Genomic DNA, 23,140 nt, shown 5'->3' with positions numbered 1-23,140 from the left:
AGCAACAGCTGGGCAAGTCCGTCTATTTTAAATAAGATTTGGACCATTGCTATTTATGATATAGATTAAGAAAACTTTGATTCATTCATATGAATGGGCATTTCTGTCTTAGAAACAGTAAAGACAATTTTTAAAAAAATCCAAAGATAAAATGTTCCAGGATGGATTTAAGATCCACTTTCAAGCACTACAATCAGGCTAGTGTAGGACTTCATGATTTTAAAAGCCAGAACTTTGAAGAGGCGGCAAGCGCAGCCCGCCGGAGGGAGTGCTCAAAGGGCAGAAAACCTGATCTTAATCAAAGAGCCAGAGGCCTATAAATAGAAACAGGTGTCCAAATCAAAGACAGAGAGAGACCCCAAATGAGAACCATCCTTAAGACACACAGGCTTGGGTCTGGGGACCATTCAGGGAGCCGAGAAAGTAGCAATGGTTGCAAACGTGCATTAAAAAGAGGAAACATACCTCAAAGATCATATCCTCACCCTCTTGAGCAGGAAAATAATTCCTGCTGCAGGGCCAGGGGGCATGTGACTCAAAGACGAGAAGAGGAAAAGAGCTAAGAGAGGTATGTGAGCTGAAATAAGAACCGTCAACCCCTCTTTGCCTCTGCTCCCTTGTTTAGAAGCTTGGAGAAAGTGGTTACTGGCCTTTTGGCTTTTAAGGTGGAGCCCTTCGAAGCAGATGGAATCACTCCTCTGCTGAGATCTGGCTTGGGAATCACCGTAATTATTGTTATTAAGTGTTTAAGAGTCCATAGGGAGATAGGACACTGCACTCGGAACACCAAAGACTATAATCTGCCGTGGTGCCCAGCCTCGAGAGCTCTGGGTCTCACAGACTGGAGCTGGCAATGGCTTGAGGCTCTCCAGTGAGACTCCATAACTCAAGGCCTGCTTCCATATTCTGTGTTGGCTGCCAGCCTCCTGAATGTCTTTAGGAGTGTTCCAATGGATTGAGTTGGGAGCATGGTAAGGAAGTATCATAACAGCCAACCCTCTCTATGCTTCCCAGGTGAGGTTAGAGCCTCTGTCACCTTGCCTGAACTTTAAAAAAAAAAAACACTAAAACACATATACAGGAGACATAAACTAAAAAGCTGCCGCACACAATGGTGAGCCCTGGAGCATAAAAATGAAGCGATCCTAATAAATCGTAATGCAGTGTTAATGAAACTGTAACTTTTGAATTAGGTGAGTTTGAGTTTGCCCTACTGCTTTAATTTCAAGATAAGACCTTCTCCATCCTGTGGGAAAGCACTTGGAACAGCTGTTGAAGGAATTTGAAGCGTTCCCATAACTTGGCTATCGTCTAGGACCCCTGTCTACGCCAAGGGCTAAGAAAATAGAACAGCATGGACTAGCGGAACAAGGCACGGGAGAAAGGCGGCCCAGAAACACAGCCCATGTGGGTTTAGCCGTAGACCGCATCTCTAGGAGCATCTCCTGGCCCTACGGCCTTAGCATCTCAGCACAGCAGCTCTGCCTCTGTGTGGAAGGTGCGGCTTCCTCTCGCCTCTGGGCTGCTCTCCCAGAGCCCTACTACGGCCCCTTCTGTGGGTTTAGAGACCCGGCTGGCAACCCTTACCCCTCCCCAAGGACTGTTTCAGCTAGGGAAGCTCACTCCTAAAGACTTTGTCCCTCAAGTCTCACTGGAAGCGCTGTGCCCTCAGGAGGACCTTTGCTGGCCCCTGCTCTTCTCTTATATAACCTTGCTAATTACATCCACAGTATTCACTACAAATTTAGTTTCATTAATTTTTTTTTTTTTGGGGGGGACTATCTTTATCTGGTCACAAAACACTATGTTCCAAGAAGGCAAGGGCTGTGACTGTTTGGTTCAATGACTGTTAGCAAGCATCATTCCAGACAAACACAGGCACCTGGTAAATACTGTTTAAAGAAGAGTCGTAGAAAGCAGCTGTCAGTTCCGGGAAGTTTCCCAAGTTCCAGGTATAGTCAAATTTGGTTATAACACACCACGTTACTGTACCTCGTACCCTACTTCCCAGAAACACAAGTGCACACGCACACACACACACATATCTTGTGGCAGGTAACCCAATCTCAGCACATTCTAAGGAGGCCATGCTATGGTGGCCATAAACATCCCCCGCATCCTGCGACTCACCCTTCTGCCCAGGATCTGGTTGATGGCCGCGCTCTCCTTTAGCGTGCACTCGGCTACGACGTTCGCTCTCATTTCTTTCATGTATAACATGAAAGCGTTCAGAGGTTTCTTAATGTGAGGTCTTTTGGGCTCCTGCTCCTTTCTCTGTTCATGCTGAGGCTTCCTGAAAGGTGGCGGTGGTTAGGGAAGGGGGCAGGAGGAGTTGGGAAGAGACCGGAGAAAACATCTGTTCACATTGCCAAGTTCGGTGGGAGGATGACCCTCCCAGCTCTCGGCCAGCCCCTGGGACACCATCAGTGCGGAAGAACCACGTGTGGCTCGTATGATGAAAAACCAAGTTGCAAACAACCAAACCACAGGATTTCTTCATTTACACAGTGACACTGAGTAGGGCTCCTTCACTCTGAGAAAGCGCCAACGAGGGCCCCAGAGCTGAGGCCCTTCGTCACCTCCAAAGAAACTGGGCACAAACTACGGGTGGATCACTACTCTTCGGCTGTAATGAATGTTCACTTTGTGGGGTGGGGGATTAAACGACACTTTGAAAACTGTTTCCCTGCCTCACCCCGCCCCATGCACGTGTGTGTGTGTGTGTGTGTGTGTGTGTTGTGTGTTGATCCTCTTAGAAAGGGTCTTTCACTAGCCTGGAGCCACCCACACTCAGCCCCAGGGTTTTTCTTGCCTCTACCTCCCCGGTGCTGGGATTACAGGCATGTTTCCCCACACCTGCCTTTTTCACATGGCTCGTAGGGATCACACAGGTCCTCATTCATGCAAGACAAGCTCTTTAGAACTGACCTGGCTTCCTAAGCCCAGGGAGATTTGAACCCTTCTCACCAAACAAATATATCTTTCCTTTGAATATATTTTCAGGGTCTTTATGGGCTGCTACACATTGCTTGCCCTACCCTTCTCACCCACAGACCAGAGAGGCATCATTTCTTACTCCTCTGAGACAAGGTAAGTAGCCTGGCTCTAAAAGTGTGAGCCAACGCCGGCCCAAGAGGGAATTTGATGCTGATGACCACGTGTTCTTGAATGCTGTGCTGCCGAAGACTCCAGCCTGGGTAACTGCACTTCCAGAGTGGTGCGCACTAAGCCTGCCCTCTGTCTCACTTCACAAAAGGAAAGTCCGCTGTGCTAAGTGGCCTACAGCTCACGTTCCCTCGCAACTACATCCAGAACACTGTGCCATCCTGGCGAGTGTCCGTAAACTGTGAATCCCGTGGTCCTTTCCCATGTCAGACTCAATGTTCTCAGACAGAGCCTTCCAGGCTGAGCTACACGGAATTTCACAGTGGCAGAGGAGGCTCAGGAACCTGACTTGGGGGGAGGTCTACTTACACGTGCATTAGGTCGCTGTCAGTGTGGGGGTGCTCCTGCTTGACCTGAGGCGTTACAATAGCTGGATGAGGGATGCCAGTTGTGTGGGGACCAGGAGGACCAGGAATCATATGATGGGAAAACCTATATAGAGAGAGGAAAAGAGTATACACCGCCGGCTGTTATGAGCAAACCTAGGCAGAATTAGAAGAGCACTTATGGACTGCCACTGACTATGAGTCACGTATGTGTGGACACCTGAGTATTAACTACAGACTGGAATCACAGTTTTTTCCCTGTATTCAGCTGGAAAATGTTAAGTATTCCCTGGAGTTTTTCAAGCTGGCATTCTTCCTCAGGAGGGCGACAGGCACAAGATAAGGGGAAGCTGAATCTGTTTTCTTGCAAGGCAACTTTCCAACAAAAATTTTCAATAAGAGAAATTACTGGGAACACGACACTTCATTCAGATTCAACCAAAGACGTCACATTTCAACATTACACAGGAAGAGTGTTGTGTTAACGTCAGAAGGTAACAACTGAGGGATGGGGCAGGAAGAGCCCTCTCAGGCCCTCATTTATAAGGGTTTTATTAGCATCTTCCAAAATGACCTTCTATACAGAGATGGGGTTTAGGGGACAGGGCCTTAGGAAGAACTGGTTCCGGTGTTAAGGGCAAGGGCTAAGTTACTGGAAGGTCCATGATTCTGTATCCAGGCAGAATCACCAACTGCTAATGCCTTTCTCATGGGCAAGGATATGTGTAGCATTCAAAACATTAATCTGTCCACCACCAGCCATTGCAAAGGAAGGAACCTTCCCAGTTAGAACAAAAATAATATTCCAGATGTTCGTTGACATATCTCAGCAAACACTGGGTAAGTTTGGATATGCCTTAGAACTTCTTTTCTTTCTGGTCAGCTCTGAGTAAAAAGCTAAATTTCACAAGAAAAACATTCTTTGGCTTCACCAAAGCCTGTACAATCAACCCCTCATTGGGAAAGGAGAAAAGGATGTCCGCTAGGGTGTCCAGTATTTCAGGAACAAACTCCTTAATTGCTAAGGAGACAAAATTACAAATATGTGACCAAGTAATGATGCCCTGCTAAGTGTAAAGATACACGATGCTTGATGCTGGTTATATCCTGTGAGGAGATCTTCGTCTTCAGTTCTCAGTGTTAAAGCTAAAACTGCAGACTGTGAACCAACCTAGCTTCTAGATCTATACTTCACTGAAGGAAGAATATACATACATATTGAAACTGAAATTTACCACACAAACCATAAACATCAAACTCACACTGGAAAAAAAAAAGAAGACAGATTCACAACCAATTAAGAGCTGACCATTTGACTCCCAGCACAGTGACACCAGCTTCCTCGAGAAAGCCGTGTGGGACACAGAGATGACAGCACGAAGCTGTGTGGACACCGAGTACATCAAGCACAGGGCACAGGAGCATCCCTTCCAGAAGCAAAGCACCACACAGAGCAGCCCCAGAGGGCTTCCCTTGCAGAAACATGTCCACACAGGGCCTGTTCCACACACTAGGATGTACGTCCTGCCACCACAGCCAGGCAGCTTGTGTGTACTGTTCTCGCTCCCCCACAAGAGCCAAGGGCCCGTTGAGGGGATCGGGGCTGCTGGGCCTTCTCAAGGACTGCGCATTCATCTGGTTTACGTTTCCACAAAGGATGTGGCTGTGGAGTTCAAGCCCTTAGGTCACCAATCCTCCCTCAGCCCACCTGCCCCCAGCATGGTCCAAATCAAACAGCCTCTTCTAACCTCCACTTTGGGGATTGCCGTCATCCCACAGGCAGGCAGGCGGCAGGGAGTTCTGGAGCTGCAATGGTTCCTAGTGTGGCTAGTGCCTCTGAGTCACCGTGACACCTAGTGTGGGAACCAGGCACACTGCGCAGACACACGCGGGGCTGGGTTAGGCGCTCCTAGCCGGCCAGCCCAGAGGCAAGCGGGGCGGGGTGCGCACGATGCAAGCAGAGGAGCAACCTGGCCGGTCCACCTCCACCTACCTGGACATGGAAGTGTCGCCTGACAGTGAGGATGGGTATGGTTGCCTGAATCCACCCGTGATGGGATATACAGGCTGACCTTGCCTGAGGTCACAGAAGAGAGGAACCCATCAATGACACAACACGAGTTACCAACCAGCACCAAGAGTTTGGTGACAGGAGAGAGGGGGCATCAGAAGGCGGCGGCCCCCAACATTTTTACATGGGGCCGTCTTCCTTCCTCACCCTCCCATGCTTCACCCATCAAAGCATGGTGTGCCTTGAAGAAAACCCTCCCTCCCTCAGACCTGAACACAAGTTAGCCCATCGATGGTTCTTTGATCCCTTTCCCTCACCCAATACCTTTAATGCTTAAAGTGGGGCTTAAAGATGCTTATTGAATATAATGCAGCCCACAGAACAGTAAACTGTGCCTTCAGAAAGCAGCATAGCCAACTCTTTATCCAAACCTTTCAGAACTGAGAAATAGAAAGTGCACCAACTGCTCTATTTACATAAAAATAAGTAAACATTTCAGAGACACCGTCCCCCACGTTATATACCCCTGTTGAGGTTAGGAAATCAAAGACTGGGCCAGTGCAATTGCTTTCCTCCTCCCTAAGGGGTCCTATTCTCCTCTCTTCTCTCAAGTCCCACTTCTCTTTTCCAGTCTTTATTTCCATCTGCCAGGATGGCATGGGCATATTGCTCCTAAGTGACTGAGTTCAGGCAGAAAAACTGAGCAAAGACTGGACGTATATGCACAGCTAATTAAACTAGCGGACTGAGGGACTTAAAGCTAAAGGGAGAGGGAGTGGAGATGTCAGAATGTCTGGGTGTGCAGATGTGGCCTTGACATGGGGGTGGTGGGGAGAGCAGGCTGTCCAGGGAACAGGGAGAGGCGTCTGCTTAGCTGCGGCACCATTTCAATGAGGGAGAATTGTGGAGGGAAAGAGGGACAGGCACTGAGCTGGAGGAGAAAGTTCTGTGATATCAGCCACACTGCAAAAATTATTCTTATCATTTATTTCTTTTTTTTTCAAATATTTATTTATTATGTATACAATAGTCTGTCTGTGTATATGCCTGCAGGGCAGAAGAGGGCACCAGACCCCATTATAGATGGTTGTGAGCCACCATGTGGTTGCTGGGAATTGAACTCAGGACCTTCAGAAGAGCAGCCGGTGCTCTTAACCTCTGAGCCATCTCTCCAGCCCTCATTTATTTCTTTTATCTTCATAATTAAAAAGGGGGGATGGGCAGCAGCATTTGGAATGTTTCTGGAAATAACCACCCCAACGGAAAACATTGGTATTTGAAGTCTGAAGGAAACCAAAGCTCCTAAATCCTTTCTTGCTCCCCTGAAGTGAGCTTGGGTGCTTACTAACACTTAAAAGATGCTAGTGTCCTGTTAATTTCTCTTTAGTTCTGTGTCATTTGCCTCACTTGCCCACTTGGAAGCAAAAGTAGACATCTAACGAGTCTAAGTCCACGTTTCAAAACTATGAGTTGTTAAAGAGAAACTGGACGAGAAAAGCCACCGAGCCTCAGCTTCATATGGCATAACAAATGCCCAAAGCCACACATTGAATCCATAAAACTATAAGCTTCAAAGCAAAAGCTATGCAGTCATTTTCTGCACAAATTAGGGGATGGATTCAATCCATTTCAAAGTCTCTCTCTTTTTTTAATCTTTCAAATTGAAATGAAATAAAGTTAGCACCTTGCTCGTTGGTGTAAAATCTCCTCCATTCCACAAGTGCAGCCATGCACAGAGCTGATTTCCATGAATGGAAAGAGGGAGGACGCGTGCCCAAACACTCAGCCCAAGGTTGCAGGAATGCTCTTACCAGCCGAGGGGTGGAGTGATCTGCCCGACAGCACCCGGAGACAGGGGGTAAAAGGTGGGGATTTCAGGAGCCGGAGGGTGTCTGGACATGCCTGTTAAAAAGAAAAGAAAGGCATGGTGTTTACACTCAGGGGACAATCATGTAGAAGAGCCAGAGAAAAGCAGTAAAATGCTTCATGCCATTTAGTAATTCTAGTATAGAAACTGCCCATCAGAGCTGGTGAACCTTTCTTAAGATTTCAACACCTGGGAATCAGGGTCTTCAGACAGACCGCTGTAGCTGAAGACATCCGGGCAGGGATGCATACACTGCCAGGGAAACAGGCATCCGAGCAGCCTTTTGACGATCTGTTCTGCCCTCATTATTTCGCTGGAAGAAAATGGTAGCCCGGGGTTTCTGTGTAGAATGGAAAATGACATCTTTCTATGAAGATGGCCTGTCATGGGGCTCGAAGATTAGGTAAATTGCCATTTCCATTGGTCCTCTTGTGGACACACAGATTTGGGAAAGGCGATACCTCAGAGGATCAAAGATTAATTAGGAATCCTCTTCAGCCTCGTAGTGGCCACCCTTGATAATGACTCATTTGTTCTCTGCTGCCACCGCAGCTGCCTGTGAGCTCCTCAGCAGCTCAGTCCTCCGGGCTCCAAGGTCACACTGCTCTGGATTAGTGTAGTCTCCATCAAAGGAGAACACCACCAAATTGTCTCTCGTGCTTGGGCTCTCCGGGGAGCGGAGTGTCCTGCAACTGTGAAACCCACCGAATCCTAGTCTCAGCTGACATCCCTGTTTAGACTTTACCTTAAGGTAGAGGGGTAAACACTCAATAGGGCTCCTACCTCAGGTCAATGTACATTTTGCTCTTTTCAGAATCACTTCAAATCTCCTTTAATTTCCCCCCAGTTTTGCTGGACATACTAATTTCCTGTGATCCCATCCCAGTGACTCCCCAAATTTGTTCCCTAGGATGTTTTTCTTGTTTCTCAAAAAGGGTAGGGGTGGTCGGAAGTTAATGCAAGTTTTTCATTGCTTGCAAGTTGTTCCTTGCTCCCTTATTCTAAGATCCCCAGATCCTCAAATCTCAGGGTCTTCTGGGTTGTTCAAGTTAAAAATACCAACCTCCCCCACCCCCGACAAAGACAGCCAGACCAACTTACAACATTAGAAATGTGGATTTTACTACTTATAAGTGAGAATGGTTTCCAAAGACAGTTTCTAGTTTCTGAATATTTCTGCCTTGGGGCTACTGTATGGACATAGTATTGTTATCCCCTCCACCACCCCCCAGATAAAGCTGACCAGCCTATGGGAGCACAGACATCAGTGATTCTAGTCTCTAGCTGAGCTCCATGATACACACTGAGGAAAGCAAAAGAATAAAGCATGTGTTAGTTCAGGTTTGGGGGGCAAAGTATGCAAATGGCTTTATATAAACTCAATATTATGTAAATGAGCACCTTCAAACCCCAGTTTACATATCCCCTGAGGCACATGAAGTACATGAAGCCCAGGAAAAACATGTAATTAAAGCCAGGATATCCACATCGAAAAAACTAGAAAGGGCGTATGGACTAAACCATAATAATCACAAAACTTTGAAAGGAAAACAAAGACTAATGACAGCAGAGAAATGCTCACACCACTCGCCCCTCCCTAAACAAGCCTGGAAGTCATCAAATAGATTAGGGTCGTGCAAAGCAAGGGGTAAACGATAGGGGAGCTGCTCAAAACTGACCTGTCCTAGAATTTTTCAGAGAAAAACCACTCACAAACGTGTTGGGTTTGTTTTCGTTTGGTTTGGTTTTTTCGAGACAGGGTTTCTCTGTCTAACAGCCCCAGCCGTCCTAAAATTTGTTCTGTAGACCAGGCTGGCCTTGAACTCACAGAGATCCACCTGCCTCTGCCTCCCAAGTGCTGGGATTAAAGGCCTGCGCCATCACCACCTGGCTCTAATGTGTTGTTTTTTTTTTTTTTTTTTTTTTTTTTTTTTTTAGCAGTGACCTTTTCAAAATGATCGAGTAGGGCCGAAAACATGTTTTCATCATAAAATTAAACAAATAAAACTAACACATTTGGTAGATAATTGTTTTTGATAGTTGGGACTTCTAAATCTCCAGTCTTTTTGCACCCATGTTGGCACAGTCTGCCCACGTGTATTCCAGTTCAGACCTGCTCTGAAACTGTGAGCCACACTAGCCAGCTTCCACGACGGCTCCCTGGAGAGAACCCAAAGATACTCAGACTCCACGTGGAGAACACCATACTGGCTTTGTGTCTGTGCTTTGCACCACCCCCAGCACTAACAACAAATAGAGAAGAAAACCAAAACAGAAACCTAGCTAGGATCTCACAGCTTAGGCAGATGCTCCGTCACCCAGCTGCAGGCCCAGTCTCCAGGCCAGCCTTCTTACCTTGCCTACACGAGGACTCTTGAGCTCTGCTCAGGTCCAAGGCCAACAGCAAGTGTTCAGCTAAGTGTTCTGTTTAAACCTCCAAGGGCCTGAGATCGCTAGAGATTGATCGCTAAGTGGTAGATAGAGGGAAAGAACACATGGGATCAGAATGCCACCCCTTTCACGCCTTCGAGGGATGTCGTCCACTGCAGCTCAGGGGTGACATGCAAGCACCGGCGATGCCCTGGCCTCTGTGATGGGCTTTCTTGTGTTTTATTGTATTTTATTGTGATTTATTTATTTATTTATTTATTTATTTATTTATTTATTTATTTATTGTGTTTTATTGGGCCTTCTATTTTTGGACTTTCCAAAGCCCTTCTGAATGCCAAGGTTGCACGTGCAGGGCAAGACAGACAGACAGACCTCCAGACTGGCTGGGAGGATGGGTGCAGGGCGAGAGACTCGGAGAGCTCTTGGCCCAGACCCTCCATTCACCACAGGCAGAATTCGAGTTCCCCAGTGTTATTCAGACTTCACAAGAATGAGTTTTTCTGCAAATGGAGAGCAAGCAGAGCTGTGTCGTTAAGGCGGAGAAGCCAAACTGAAATTGAGTTGTTTTGAGTCTAAACAGAGATGGTTTTGTACTTTATTTATAATACCTAAGCTGGTGATGTGACCTTAAAGAGGGCAAAATAACAGGAATACAATGGAATAAAGGAATCTCCAGAGGCTGAAAAGAGTAACTCTGGAAGCTTCTGCTTCATTCATTTTGTATTTAAATGTGTGTGTGTGTGTGTGTGTGTGTGTGTGTGTGTGTGTGTGTGTGTGTGTGTTACTATCTACAGCGGCTGGAGATGTAGATCAGTGTAGAAGTGCTTGCCTAATATGTACAAGGCCCAGAGTTTGATCCCCAGGACTGCAAAAATTTAATTAATTATTAAAGAATAGAAAACCGCCGGGCGGTGGTGGCGCACGCCTTTAATCCCAGCACTCGGGAGGCAGAGGCAGGCGGATCTGAGTTCGAGGCCAGCCTGGTCTACAAGAGCTAGTTCCGGGACAGGCTCTAGAAACTACAGGGAAACCCTGTCTCGAAAAACCAAAAAAAAAAAAAAAAAAAAGAAAGAAAACCACCACCATCTTCTAGGGCAGTCGCCAACCCAACCCCAGCCGTGGTTTCTTTCTTCCATGGTCTTAGTTCTCCTTGGCTTACTGAGGTCTAAAATACTAAATGGCAAATTCCAGAAACGCGTTATTTTATACATTTTAAACTGAGTGCATGATGAGATTTTTGACTTCTTGTTCACTGCCTAGGACACGGACACCATCCCTAGACCTCTCGTCCACTCTGAGTACTCCACACCATTCACGTGTGTACTGCTGGAGTACTCATGTCAACTGGTCTACTGTCCCTAGCATTACAGTGCCCCAAGGGCACAAGCTGGGGAGCAGGATTTGCTAAGACGAATCTATGCAGTTTCTCCTTTCATTGGAAAGGGAGAAAGAAATCATGTTTTGATTTCTATGACCTGGGATAAAATCACTTTCCTACCTGTGAAGTAGGAAAGAGGAATCTTTGCTAGCCGATGTGTTCCTTCTCCAATTACAGGGGTCATGGCCATAGTTGGAGCCCCCATCTCTTCAGTGGGCATGGGAGTGGGGCTTGAGAAATATTCCCTGTAAATAACTCAGTGAGTGAAGGGCAGAGAATGGAGCCTTTAGTCTGTTTGTATGACCTACTGGCTTGTATTGAGGGTCAAAGGCTTTTTCAGATCTGTCATACAACGGTATTATACTTTTCTTCTGTTTTGTTTTTTGTCGTTGTTTTTGGTTGTTTTGGGTTTTTTTGTGAAAAATTAAAGCACCAACAAATTTTTACGGATTTCTGAGGAATTGCTAGCCAATTGTACACATCTTCAAGTGCATTTTGACTCACACGGGGCAAAGACACCTGCATACCTGGAATGGCACCAGGGCTCACGGACATGGCCGCTTGACTGGCAGCAGGGGCCTGGGCAGGCCGGAAGCGCTTACCTTGCTTGGAGTTGACGTCGGATGGGATGTGCGACGGGTGTGATCCTGGGGAAAAGTGCTCGTCGCTGTAAGTGATGAGGGGGGTGAGAGGGTGGACGGCGTGAGACGGCTGCACCACAGGGACTTTATTTGACTGCAAAGTAACCACAGGGTCGGTCGTTAATATGGCCTCCTGACGACTCTCCTCTCCTCCCCAAGAAAAAAAGAGTCACACGGGAGCAGTAGGCAGTCATTGTGGGAACACAAGAGCCATGTCGTCCTGGCCAGTTGCCAGCATTTCTACGGCAAATAATCTTAAGTACAAGAATATCCCACCAAGAGGCTGTTGGTGGTTTCACCAGTGGCCTGAAGAGGTTGTCTGGCCACTGTGCGTCACATGACCCGACCCTCTGGACACACATGCTTCCTTCCTTCTCATCCCCTCCTTACTTTCTGTTTGATAAAGAGCTGCTAGCACAAAAGTCATGATCTAAAAAGCTCTCCACTCATATATATGTCTAGCTATAAAAGAAAACTCAATGAGAAACTGTTGTTATGATACACAAGACAGACCTGGGCAGGTGGGGTATTTCAATTGTACCCCACCTTTATTTATTTATTAAAATAAATAAAGACTGCCTGAAGATCTGAGAGTAAATAAAACAGCTCCACTGGTCAGCCTTACAGACCAGGTTATGATAACACACACCTTTAATCCCAGGAGCCACACTATTTGATGTAGAAATTGGGTGGTGCATGCCTTTAATCCCAGCCCTACAGGGGAATATAAGACGGGGTGAGACAGTTATCAGATACAATCTCATTCTGAGATTCCTAGGGGCAGGATCGCCATTTCAGACTGAGGTCGAGGTAAGAGCTAGTGGCTGACTATTTTGCTTTTCAGATCTTCAGGTTGAACACCAATTTCTAGTTTTTATTACTTGTGCTTCATTTGGCACCCATGTGGATCCTGACTCCATGCCCACCAGAACCGGCTCAAAAGGTCCCCAGTCAAAGGCCTCCCACCTCCACCTGCCTGGCTTGATTTCACCTACTGAATGTTTTTTTGTTTTTGTTTGTTTGTTTGTTTTTGCCAAAACCCTGCTTCAGGGTAACTACCCCTTTGGTGGACCTGCCTGTGACTTGGCAATTTCCTGGGCACACACACGCTTTTCCCCAACTGCCACTTTCAGCAACTTGTGCAGCTTCCGGTTTGTGTTCCCAATTTCTGGTTTGTGTTCCCAGCTCGCGAGCTCTGGGTTCCTTGGTATTCTGGCCACCAAAAAACTCTCTCTGTGTTCGGAATTGATTTAATTGTTCTCAATTTGTCACGCATATTTGTCAGTATTTAATCAGGCGCCAACACGGAACTGACCAGGGCTGTTCACGCTGCTGCAGGTCGCATCTCTCCACAATGCGCCTGCAACTGCAACATCTACTGGCCAATAAAGATACCTACAACAATTTACCGAAATCTCATAATGCAGGCAAGTTCATTTGATTAATAAATAAATCAATAAATATGAAAGTTATATAATGGCAGATCATATCACCATCTAGGAATTTAATAACCTTTTTGCTTATTCTATGGATGATATTCTGCAAGGCTTATTGGTTTTTCTGATGCATCCATTTATTTGATATTGGGACTTAGCTTTGTTTTTTATATTATATCCTTAAAAATAGTTTGATAACAGAGCCAAGGATAAGGCACTTTTGGAAATGATACCGTCTTTATGGACTAATAATGAACAGCTAGCTGAAAGGATTTATACAATTGAAAATCAAAAGTTAGCTGAAAAAATTAATACCATTGAAAAAGATAACATTAACTTGACAGACAAAATTAAATCCATGTCAAGGGTGCTGAAAAACTATCTGAAAGAACTCATACTGTCAAATTTGACAATCAAAATAATTGTTAATGATAAGTTAGCAGATAGAGTATCTCTCCAGGAAGGTACTCTGCACGCCATCCAAATAATATCCAAAGATGAGAAATTATCATTAATGAAAATTTTTCATACCTTGGAATCATGTGCAAAATGATGAATAGAGGTTATGTTAGTGGATGAAATCTTTAGAAACATTTATGGGTTAAGAGATTCAGGCTTTCCAAAAGATAGTTGTAAAAAGATTTGAAATTATTGAGAAAATTATCAGAACTGGTTAACAGTGGGTGGTGGTACAAGGACAGGATTTAGCATCGCCAGTACGTGTCAGAGTCAGAGATGACTTACCAAGGGTTTTAGTTATTTACCCTGCAATCACCTCTGACATTCCATCCAGTACTAAATCCCCAAAGGATTCAGAGAATGTAAATGGAAACCTATAGTGTAGGTATGAACACTCCAAAGGAAATTAAGCAATCAGTAGTATCTTATGGCTTTCATTCACCATTTGTTAGGGAGATGGTGAAAACATGGGCTTCAAGCAGTAAGACTACCCCACACGACTGCCTTCAATTTAGTTTCAGTGGTCCTGGAAGACAGGCCACAATTACCACAGAAATCCTCATGGTGAGAAGAGGAACAGGGAAGAGCAAAAGGATCGGAGGCTTCCTAAGATCAAATTCTTGGTGAGGGCACTTATGCTGATCCACAGGCTTACAAACCAACCAACCAACTATACTGTGCATATTGTATGTGTGTGTGTGTGTGTGTGTGTGTGTGTGTGTGTACACACGTGATTTGTAAGGAAACTTTCTTTTGTACTGGGGATCTGACTAGGTCTTTTGACGTGCAACAGCTATTTAAATTCTGAGACAGGCTTCAGAAAGTTACCCCATCTGGGCTTGAACTCACTACAGTCTTCCTGTCTTAGTCTCCCAGGTAGCTTGCATCACCAGGTCTAACTTACAAGCAAATTTTATTAAATTTGGAAGCCCCAAACTATGTAACAGTACATTTTTTAAAAAAGGATTCAGATTTGCATGGCATTTATTTAAAATCTGTGATCATTTTGATTGTGGCAAAGTTAAAAGTCCTCTTTTCACTCTAGCCAGGTGTGGTGGCTCATGTCTTTAGCCCCAGCTTTGGGAGGCAGGGGCAGGTGGGTTCAAGGCCGGTGTATTATGCATCACAATTTCCAACCCAGCCAGGGTTACATAGTAAGATGCACCTCAACTAGATAGATTGATAGGTAAAAGTTCTCTGTGTTCAAGAAAGTGCTTACTAAATAAATCAGTAGGGCAATAACTTGAGACAGGCTCAACATTAAGATAACCATTTTAAAAGAAACTCTAGCTAGTGACAATATAATATATTTGCATGCATGCATGTGTGTGTGTCTGTGTATACAGAGAAGAGGAGGTTAGGGCAGACAGAGGAGGAGGGAGGAGGAGGGACAGATCGTGTAGATTCTCTTGCATCAGGTTCCTCAGTCCAGGCTTAGCACTGTTTGCCACCCTGTCCCATCCCTTACATACTATCTTGTTGGAAACCTGGTGCGTGGACGTTAACCTTCGTAAAGTAAATCATATGCTAATTAACTGGCTTTAACCATTCCACTTCAAACCTGGTTCCACATGGTACGTGCATACAATTTTACTCACAAATAATAACAACAGAATAAAAATAGAAAGAACCCGCCCCACTCCCCCAGAGGAAGGGAACATTGACACAATTACACTCATGTAAAAGGCGACTCTGATTTTCCAGCCATCTCCTAATTAAAGCATCCTCAGGGGGAATGTGCGTTTAGAAACTGTACAGAGATGAGCAGCTCGGGTTACAGGGGAACAGAGTGTAGCAAACTCACTAGTCCAGGCAGGCCTGCACCGTAATTAGTTTGAATTAGTGACAATTTTACTGTGCTATGCCAGGCTGAGATGAATGTGAAATGAGTTTCTCAAGAAGTAAATCATCTTATTAAAAAGAAATCGAGGAAGTGGGCTGACGTGTGTCCCGATGTGAACTGGTCAGACGTATGAACATATCTCGATGACTAAGGGACTCCAGAGTACACTTCCGTGTGGGGCTGCACCTATGGCACACACTCTGAATTTGATGCTTTTTCTTTTTTTACCAATTAAGTGCCAGAAGTATCTTATTCAGTAAGAAGGCCACCCTAAGGAAAATTAAGAACAATAATCCTGGTGATGCTTATTGTTCTTTATACCTAATATTACAACTACCACCCAAAAGAAACTCATGTGCCCAAGAACAGCAGAAGCAGAAATTCACACTACTTTTGGACAATGATAGGATTTCTATAGTGCTTACTATAACAACTCTTAAAAAAAAAAGTATCTTTGTAGATTGTTGGGCAATTATACTTCTGCTTGATAATTATTAGGTCCTCTCTAATGGCAGCCTTTGCATGGCTCATCCACCCCTTGGCATTTATTAAATAGAGCACCATTATCAAAGCCACACGATTTTTCTCTACATATATTAACACAAATATCTATGCACATAAATGTGCAAAAGGCTTAAAAGTACTTTAACGCTTTTCAAATGTTAATGATGTCATTTACTACCTATGTAAGAGGGGCCTCTGAGATACAAGGAATTCAGAATGCTAGACAAGGTGGGCCAGGTAGGGACAAAAATCATAAATTATTTTTTAAAGTAGAATAACAAAAAAACCCTCTTGTTTCCCAAATTTGAAAACGAAATACATTTTAACTCTAGTTTATAATGACTACTCCAACTCTCATATTAAAAGTCTCAAGCGTAATTGCCAAGTAATCAGCAAAGATATTTTCTTAGGGTTGTTATCAACGGCACTGCAGAGATCTTCCGCAAGGATCTCTCTATTTTGCATGCCTTTCTTGTCTCCCCAGCTCCACCCTTAGGAACTCGCCTTGGCAGGCAGCGCTCCTTAATGTCTGACCTGTCCCTCCAGCCACACAGCTCAGACTCTGGTGCCATGAATTTTTGCTAAATTATGCTATCCTTGCTCTCCTCTTAATTTTACGGCTTTCAACACAGATTTGCTTTCCTGTGGGAAGGAGATAAGAGGCTAAGGATTTTAATTTAAGCCCTGGCCTTGTCTTATATTTTGCAAGATGGATTGCACAAGCAGCATTGGTAGGTGTGTTAAAAGGCAACGTGGATTACGGCCATTTTTATGGCCAAAAATAAAAGTCGCACAAAATCTCAAGACGACGTGTGGGCAGAATTCCGAGGTCGCCTAAAGACCACTCCACGGTGTGTGTGAACGAAGCTCCGTGCACTGAAGCTACACGGAAGCTGCCTGCCACAGCGCTCCTACGGCCTGCTGCCCTCGGTATGCTGGCGGCACGGTGAAGACAAACGCTGTCGGAACCTGGGCCCTGACGCTCAAAACAAACACAGCCATTCTGAATTCTACTCGTCTCAACCCCAGACGGTACGATGTATTTTTCTGGGAAAAATCACAAAACCACTCCCTAAATCTGTCTCACAGCAACATTACAGGCAGCGGCACATGGATGTGGGTGCAGGTGTGTCCACTTAAGTGGCTGAAAGTTTCCCAAGCACCATTACAGCACTGATAACACAGATGCAGGCTCTATTATCACACGACTTATCTTCCAGGGGCCTGGAGGAGACAGCCAGCATTGTGGGGAGTGTGTGCTGGAGATGGATAGTACATTTGAAAAGACAGAAACGAGCTCGATCTGACATGTAAGCATCACGTGATATGGAGCGGACGATGGGGAAGGTGGCATGGGTCTAGTCCTGTGCCTTCGCATCATGGTAAAATTGCAAGAAACCTAAAGAACAATTACAGTCCTGGTCTCTTAAAAGGCAGGAAATAGAAGCAGACATCATCACGGGGTGGCCAGTGAAGCCAGTACTATTGGCAATACTGCTACAGCCCAGCCCACCACTTAGCTCCAGCAAACACAGTGGCAGTGGGGACAGGGGTGGTGGACCGAGGGCTGCCCTACACATTGGCTCCAAGCTGCAGGAAAATCGAATGATCCTTTGGCACTCTCTCTTTGCTGAGTACTGTGCATACAGTACTTTATTCCATGTAACCCACAGTTTTCTCCACTCTGCTGAAAGAGGGGGGGGGGGGAGAGAGAGAGGGAGAGAGGGCAAGGATGGCGTTTGCTTCTTCTTCATCCATGGACACAGTTAGGTATACTGATTCCCAGTATAGAATCAGCAGATATTCCCATACATGTTCCTAAGTTCGTTATCCCTGATGGCTGGGATACATAATCACTCTATCTTTCTGAACACTCTGGAAGCTCCAAGGTCACCCCAATCTATTGCTTCAAGATGTTTAGTAACCTCCTTAAGCCCACAAGGTAAAAAGTGGCAGAGTGAGACCAAGAACTGATTCTACACCCAGTGGGCGAGCAAAGGAGCCATAATGGAGATGGGACAGCAGGTACTAGAGGAAGGACAGACAGCTTAGAGGAGAGAGGCTGCAGAACAGCTGAAATACCCGTGCTCAGTGCTCATACATGGCTGTTGATAATGGCAGGCAGCATTCTCCCAAGCCTGAAAGACCCACCACTGGGCAATCCTACCATGTCAAACATAACAGTAGTGGCAGCTAATACTGACCAAGTGCTTACTGTACACTGGCACTGTGTCCACAAGCCCTTCTGAGGCAGGTGTGGTTATCACCCTCTTACAGATTAGGCAGCTACGTGGAGGCACTCGATAACTCTCCCAAGGACATGGAGCTAGCCTGGCAAAGTGCATGAAGCCTGGCTCTGGAAGCCAAGTATATTTCCAGCATATGACGTGGTCTTAGACTTGGAGCTGACCATCCTGGTCATAGCTGATGGCGTGTGACATCTATGTGATGACTCTGTGGTCTCTGTCCCTGGGCCCAGGAACTGCCTCAGACAAAGAGGCACCTCAGCAGAGGTGGTCAGAGCAGCAGAGGCTCAACAGCCACCTTTCTCCCCACAGCTGGAAAACATCCCAAGGCAGGTTGGCTGGCTGCCGCCCAGGCGGGACCCTGCAGCTAGGAACTGCTTTGGCATCACAGCCAATAAAACCCACACCTCCTGTGGACATGAAGTGGGTGCCACTTAGGGATCTGAGAGGCATCTCCAAAGCCAGGTTCCCAGAAATGACCCACTCACCACTGGCTGGCACTAGGTGTCCCGAAAGTCGTCATTCCCTGATGATGTGGTTCTGGGAAGGACTGAACGTGGTTCACCTCCCTCCCAGCTGAGGCCTTGGGCCTGCTGGGAAGTGAGGGAACTGGGTGAGAGGTCGGTCAACCTGGTAGTCTATTTCCAGATGCCAGCTAAACCCACAGCTTGGGGTCTAGCTGGGCACAAAGCTAGTGCATGTCATTACCACAGCCTTTGCATCTTATCAGTGGCATTCTCTCTCTGTGTGTCTCTCTGTCTCTCTCTCTCTGTCTCTCTCTCTGTGTGTGTCTGTCTCTCTGAGACAGGGTTTCTCTGAATCTTTGGAACCTGTCCTGGAACTAGCTCTCATAGACCAGGCTGGCCTCGAACTCACAGAGATCCGCCAGCCTCTGCCTCTTGAATGTTGGGATTAAAAGTGTGCGCCACCACTGCCTGGCCAGTGGCATTCTTGGTGGTAACTCAAGTATGGGGATAACCTGAATAAACATACTACCAGCTCACCAAGGTGAGAAGTGTCCCCTGGCCTCAACCCTCACGCTGGGATTTGACTTTTGAAGTCTCGAGCACCCTAAATGCAGTAGTGTGACTTCACCATGTCTTCCCCTCTCTTCTGAGAACCACAGTCCCAGCCTTTTCCAGAGGGATGAATTAACCTGTGAACAGGGTGCACTGAGTCCCTCGTCACCTAGATAGTATTCTGTCCGAAACACTCTTGGCCATCCTCCAAGGCTGAATGTTGGCCTCAGGTCCAGCGTGGCTTTCACATCTGAGCATCATTCCTGCGAGACAGCAACCTCTTCTAAGTGAGGAATGAGTCCCAGATGTTCTCCATCTCTCACACCAAGGTCTGGAGTAAAGGGGTAGCCTAGAGGCCTGCACCATCAAGATACGCAGGCTTTTGCTGAGAGGGGGCAATGCAGACGGACTCGATGCCCTGAGCATGCCTGTCACTACAGGCATGCTTTCGGCTGTGCTCTGGCATGTCTCCACCCAAGTGGCTATCATTACCACGAGTTTACAGATGAAGGGGCTGAGTCCTTTTGAACACAGAGCTAAGTAGTAATTAGTGGACAGATGAACTGTACTGGTGTTCAGTTCCTACGCCAGACTTCCACCTCTGTTGCAAGGCACCAGCCAGGTGAGTGCAGTCTGCCATGCGTCAGGCATGTCTCTGATTTTAACGAAAACATTCAACAGGGACAATGATGGCTTGGAGAAGGCGGGTGCAACCAGCAGATCTCTGACAGACTAGCTGACGAGTAGCTTTAAGACACCCCCCCAAAAGCATGGCGTACCCATATTTCCTTCAAGGCATCAGGTGGTGATGGCACGCATGTAGTCTATTACTTGATCCCAAGCCAGCCTCGTACTAGATGCTAAGATGCTGTTTCACAGAACATACTGAAGATCTGAGAGGACAACTTATGTAAGATCACACTGGAAGTTAAGTCACACGACAGAATTTGAGCCCAGATCCGTGTGACTCCAGAGTCTGCACCTTGTAAACTAGAGACTCAAAGCCAAGCAGTCCTTTCACCTTCTGGTTGCCAAGTGTTAGCCACCAGTACCAAAACAGTTCAATATTCAGGCATGCAGGCACTGGGGCGGAGTTGAAATCCTGGTGTGCAAGTGTGAGTCAGTTCTGATACTTGGTAATCTGTTTAGTTTTCCAGAATCTGTTTCCTCGTTTGCAAGATTGGAGGATGCTAGCTCACAGGGTTACACTGAGAATTAAACAGGGAACACAAATGAAGCAATGAACTCAAGTCCTGCCACATCTGTTCAGTAAGTGCTCTATGGAGTGGATATTTGAAAAGAGGGCTGTGGTGGTGCACGCCTTTAATCCTAGCACTCAGGAGGCAGAGGCAAGTGGATCTCTGTGAGTTCGAGGCCAGTATGGTCTACAGAGTGAGTTTCAGGGCAGGCTCCTAAGCTACAGAGAAACCCTGTCTCAGAAAAAAAGAAAAGAAAAAGAAAAGAGGGCTGTAGAATCTATATGCTCCAAACTTAAAGCCACAAATCTCTTGAGACACCCTGTCCTGGCCTATGCTATTTTTTTTCCTTTCAGGTGAATTACCATAACAGACTCTCCTTTCCTGCTCTAAAATACTTTTAATTTGTACCCAAGTTTCAAGAATTTTCCTTGAAAAATTCTTGCTTGCTGAAGTACTTCCCCCCATCCTTCAGGACCAATGGTGCCCTGTGCCTGTACCCTGAAACAGACCTACCATTCTGGTCTGGATGTCACTGCTGCATGCAAGTACACACAGTTGCATGCAGGTACACATAGCTGGTTACAGCCACATGCAGGCACACACAACTGCATGCAGGCACACACAGCTGATCACTGCATTTGCTTTATTTCTCTATCAGCAGCAGCTAACACAGTAGAACCCATCTATGGTTCTTTCAAACTGTTTAACACTCGGGTAAGCTTTATATTCTTAAAGACCACAAGATGCTGACAAATCTTTGTTCATGAAGGTTTATCAAGATACAGTCAACATATTTAAAATTACAATAAAAATCTAAAAATATTTAACACATCTTAAACTGGTAAATCTATCAGGTAAAATGTTTTATATAAAACATTTTTTTAAATAAAAGTGAGAAAAGTGGCATCATTTACATTATTTGTCCCTCTCTTTAATGTCTGCCTTAATAAGACAAATGGATTTTCATTGTAGGTTTTTACATTCAAATCTCCACTGCGCTATGTCATAGGTCCAACTTCAGACACACTGTTGCAACTTCAGACACACTGTTGCAACTTCAGACACACTGTTGCAACTTCAGATACAATGTTGCAACTCCAGACACAATGTCGCGACTTAGAAACAATGTTGCGGCTTCCGATACACTGTTGCAGCCCCAGACACACTGTTGCGGCTTTGGATACACTGTTGCAGCTTCAGATACACGGTTGCGACTTCAGATACAATGTTGCGGTTTCTGATGCGCTGTTGCGACTTCGGATACACTGTTGTGGCTTCTGATACACTGTTGCAATAGGGAGTATTCAAGAAGCTTTTTCAGACAAGGTGGTGTGGGTCTTCTCTGACATTAGAGCAAAACCTGGCAGTTGTCAAAGACTTTCTTGGTGGTTAGTCACAGTGTACATCCTAATCTGTGACATTGTAGCCTCCTCCTCTTACAGACACTTCTAAATTTACCCACATGTGTGACTTTGTAACATGGTGCAAGGGTCATTTGGAAAGTGAAAACATTAGAAGAGTTTACTGGGCTGACACATTTCTCAACATAGTGTTGTGGAATATTACTTTAACTATGTAAAGATGTGCTGCATTTGTTTATGCTGTATTCATTTAATTATGTAAAGATGTTGCTGTTTGACCTTGCCTGCTCAAGGCACCCGATTGGTTTAATAAGAAGCTGAATGGCCAATAGCAAGACAGTAGAGCGACAGGCAGGGCTGGCAGGGAGAGAGAGAAGAGAGAGGGAGATGCCCAGGGCCAGCCAGCTGCCAGTCAGTCAGACATGGAGTAAGACGTACAGAATGAAGGAAAGGTAAAAAGCCTGGAGGCCAAATGTAGATGAAGAGAAACAGGTTAAATAAGTTACGAGAGCCGGGCGGTGGCGCACGCCTTTAATCCCAGCACTCGGGAGGCAGACGCAGGCGGATCTCTGTGAGTTCGAGACCAGCCTGGTCTACAAGAGCTAGTTCCAGGACAGGCTCCAAAGCTACAGAGAAACCCTGTCTCGAAAAACCAAATAAAATAAAATAAAATAAAATAAGTTACGAGAGCTAGCAGAAGATAAGACCAAGCATTTGTAACTAATAGTAAATCTCCACATCATGATTTGGAGCAGATTGGTGGCCCAATAGAAAGTGTGAAAACCCCATTCACTTATGGTCTCATTGAGAAAGCTTTGAGGACTGAGAAGAGACACCAAGCTCATGGTAGGGTGCACCAATTTTCAAAATTCTAGTTTTTGTTTGAAAGTTTAATTTTTCCCCTTAATCACTGGCAGTAAATTATGCCAACTGTTTTCACATTTCATGACAGATGCGTTCTACTCATTTGTGAGAAAATAATCTGCCAGACACCAAGGTTGGTGTCTGTCTGTCAATTACATGCTTGAAAGTGAAAGGTTAATAAAGTTGGTCATTTTTACTGACTTATTAAGAATATCAGAGACGTTTGACCTTTCTGGCAAGACAGTGCAGGATGCTGTGACTACACATGTGATTACTAGCTGTTTTACCCAACTTTGCTTGTGCACCACCCGTGCAAATGCCCACACAGTAATAAAGACAAGGATGGGTTTCCTGTTGCCCCGAGAGCCCTTTCGACTCATGGATCCTTAAGTTTAGAACACACTTTGGGAACTGACATCTGTGGTGAAGT

General features: G+C 45.6%; 1 protein-coding gene across 1 annotated transcript in view; it reads right to left on the bottom strand.

Moving 5' to 3' along the window:
- Lef1 (lymphoid enhancer binding factor 1) overlaps nt 1-23,140 on the bottom strand; it is a 110,533-nt gene that overhangs the window by 23,674 nt on the left and 63,719 nt on the right. Inside the window, exons 4-8 of the mRNA XM_042054139.1 lie at nt 11,741-11,873; nt 7,314-7,404; nt 5,485-5,568; nt 3,475-3,597; nt 2,131-2,293 (exon numbers count right to left, since the gene is read on the bottom strand). Coding sequence (XP_041910073.1) covers nt 2,131-2,293; nt 3,475-3,597; nt 5,485-5,568; nt 7,314-7,404; nt 11,741-11,873 — 594 coding nt within the window. The remainder of the gene's footprint in view (nt 1-2,130; nt 2,294-3,474; nt 3,598-5,484; nt 5,569-7,313; nt 7,405-11,740; nt 11,874-23,140) is intronic.

This window comes from Arvicola amphibius, chromosome 14 (genome assembly GCF_903992535.2).
Source record: "Arvicola amphibius chromosome 14, mArvAmp1.2, whole genome shotgun sequence".
Classification (NCBI taxonomy): domain Eukaryota; kingdom Metazoa; phylum Chordata; class Mammalia; order Rodentia; family Cricetidae; genus Arvicola; species Arvicola amphibius.
The sequence above is the reverse complement of the archived record's forward strand: the minus strand, read 5'-3'. Positions and strand labels throughout refer to the sequence as shown.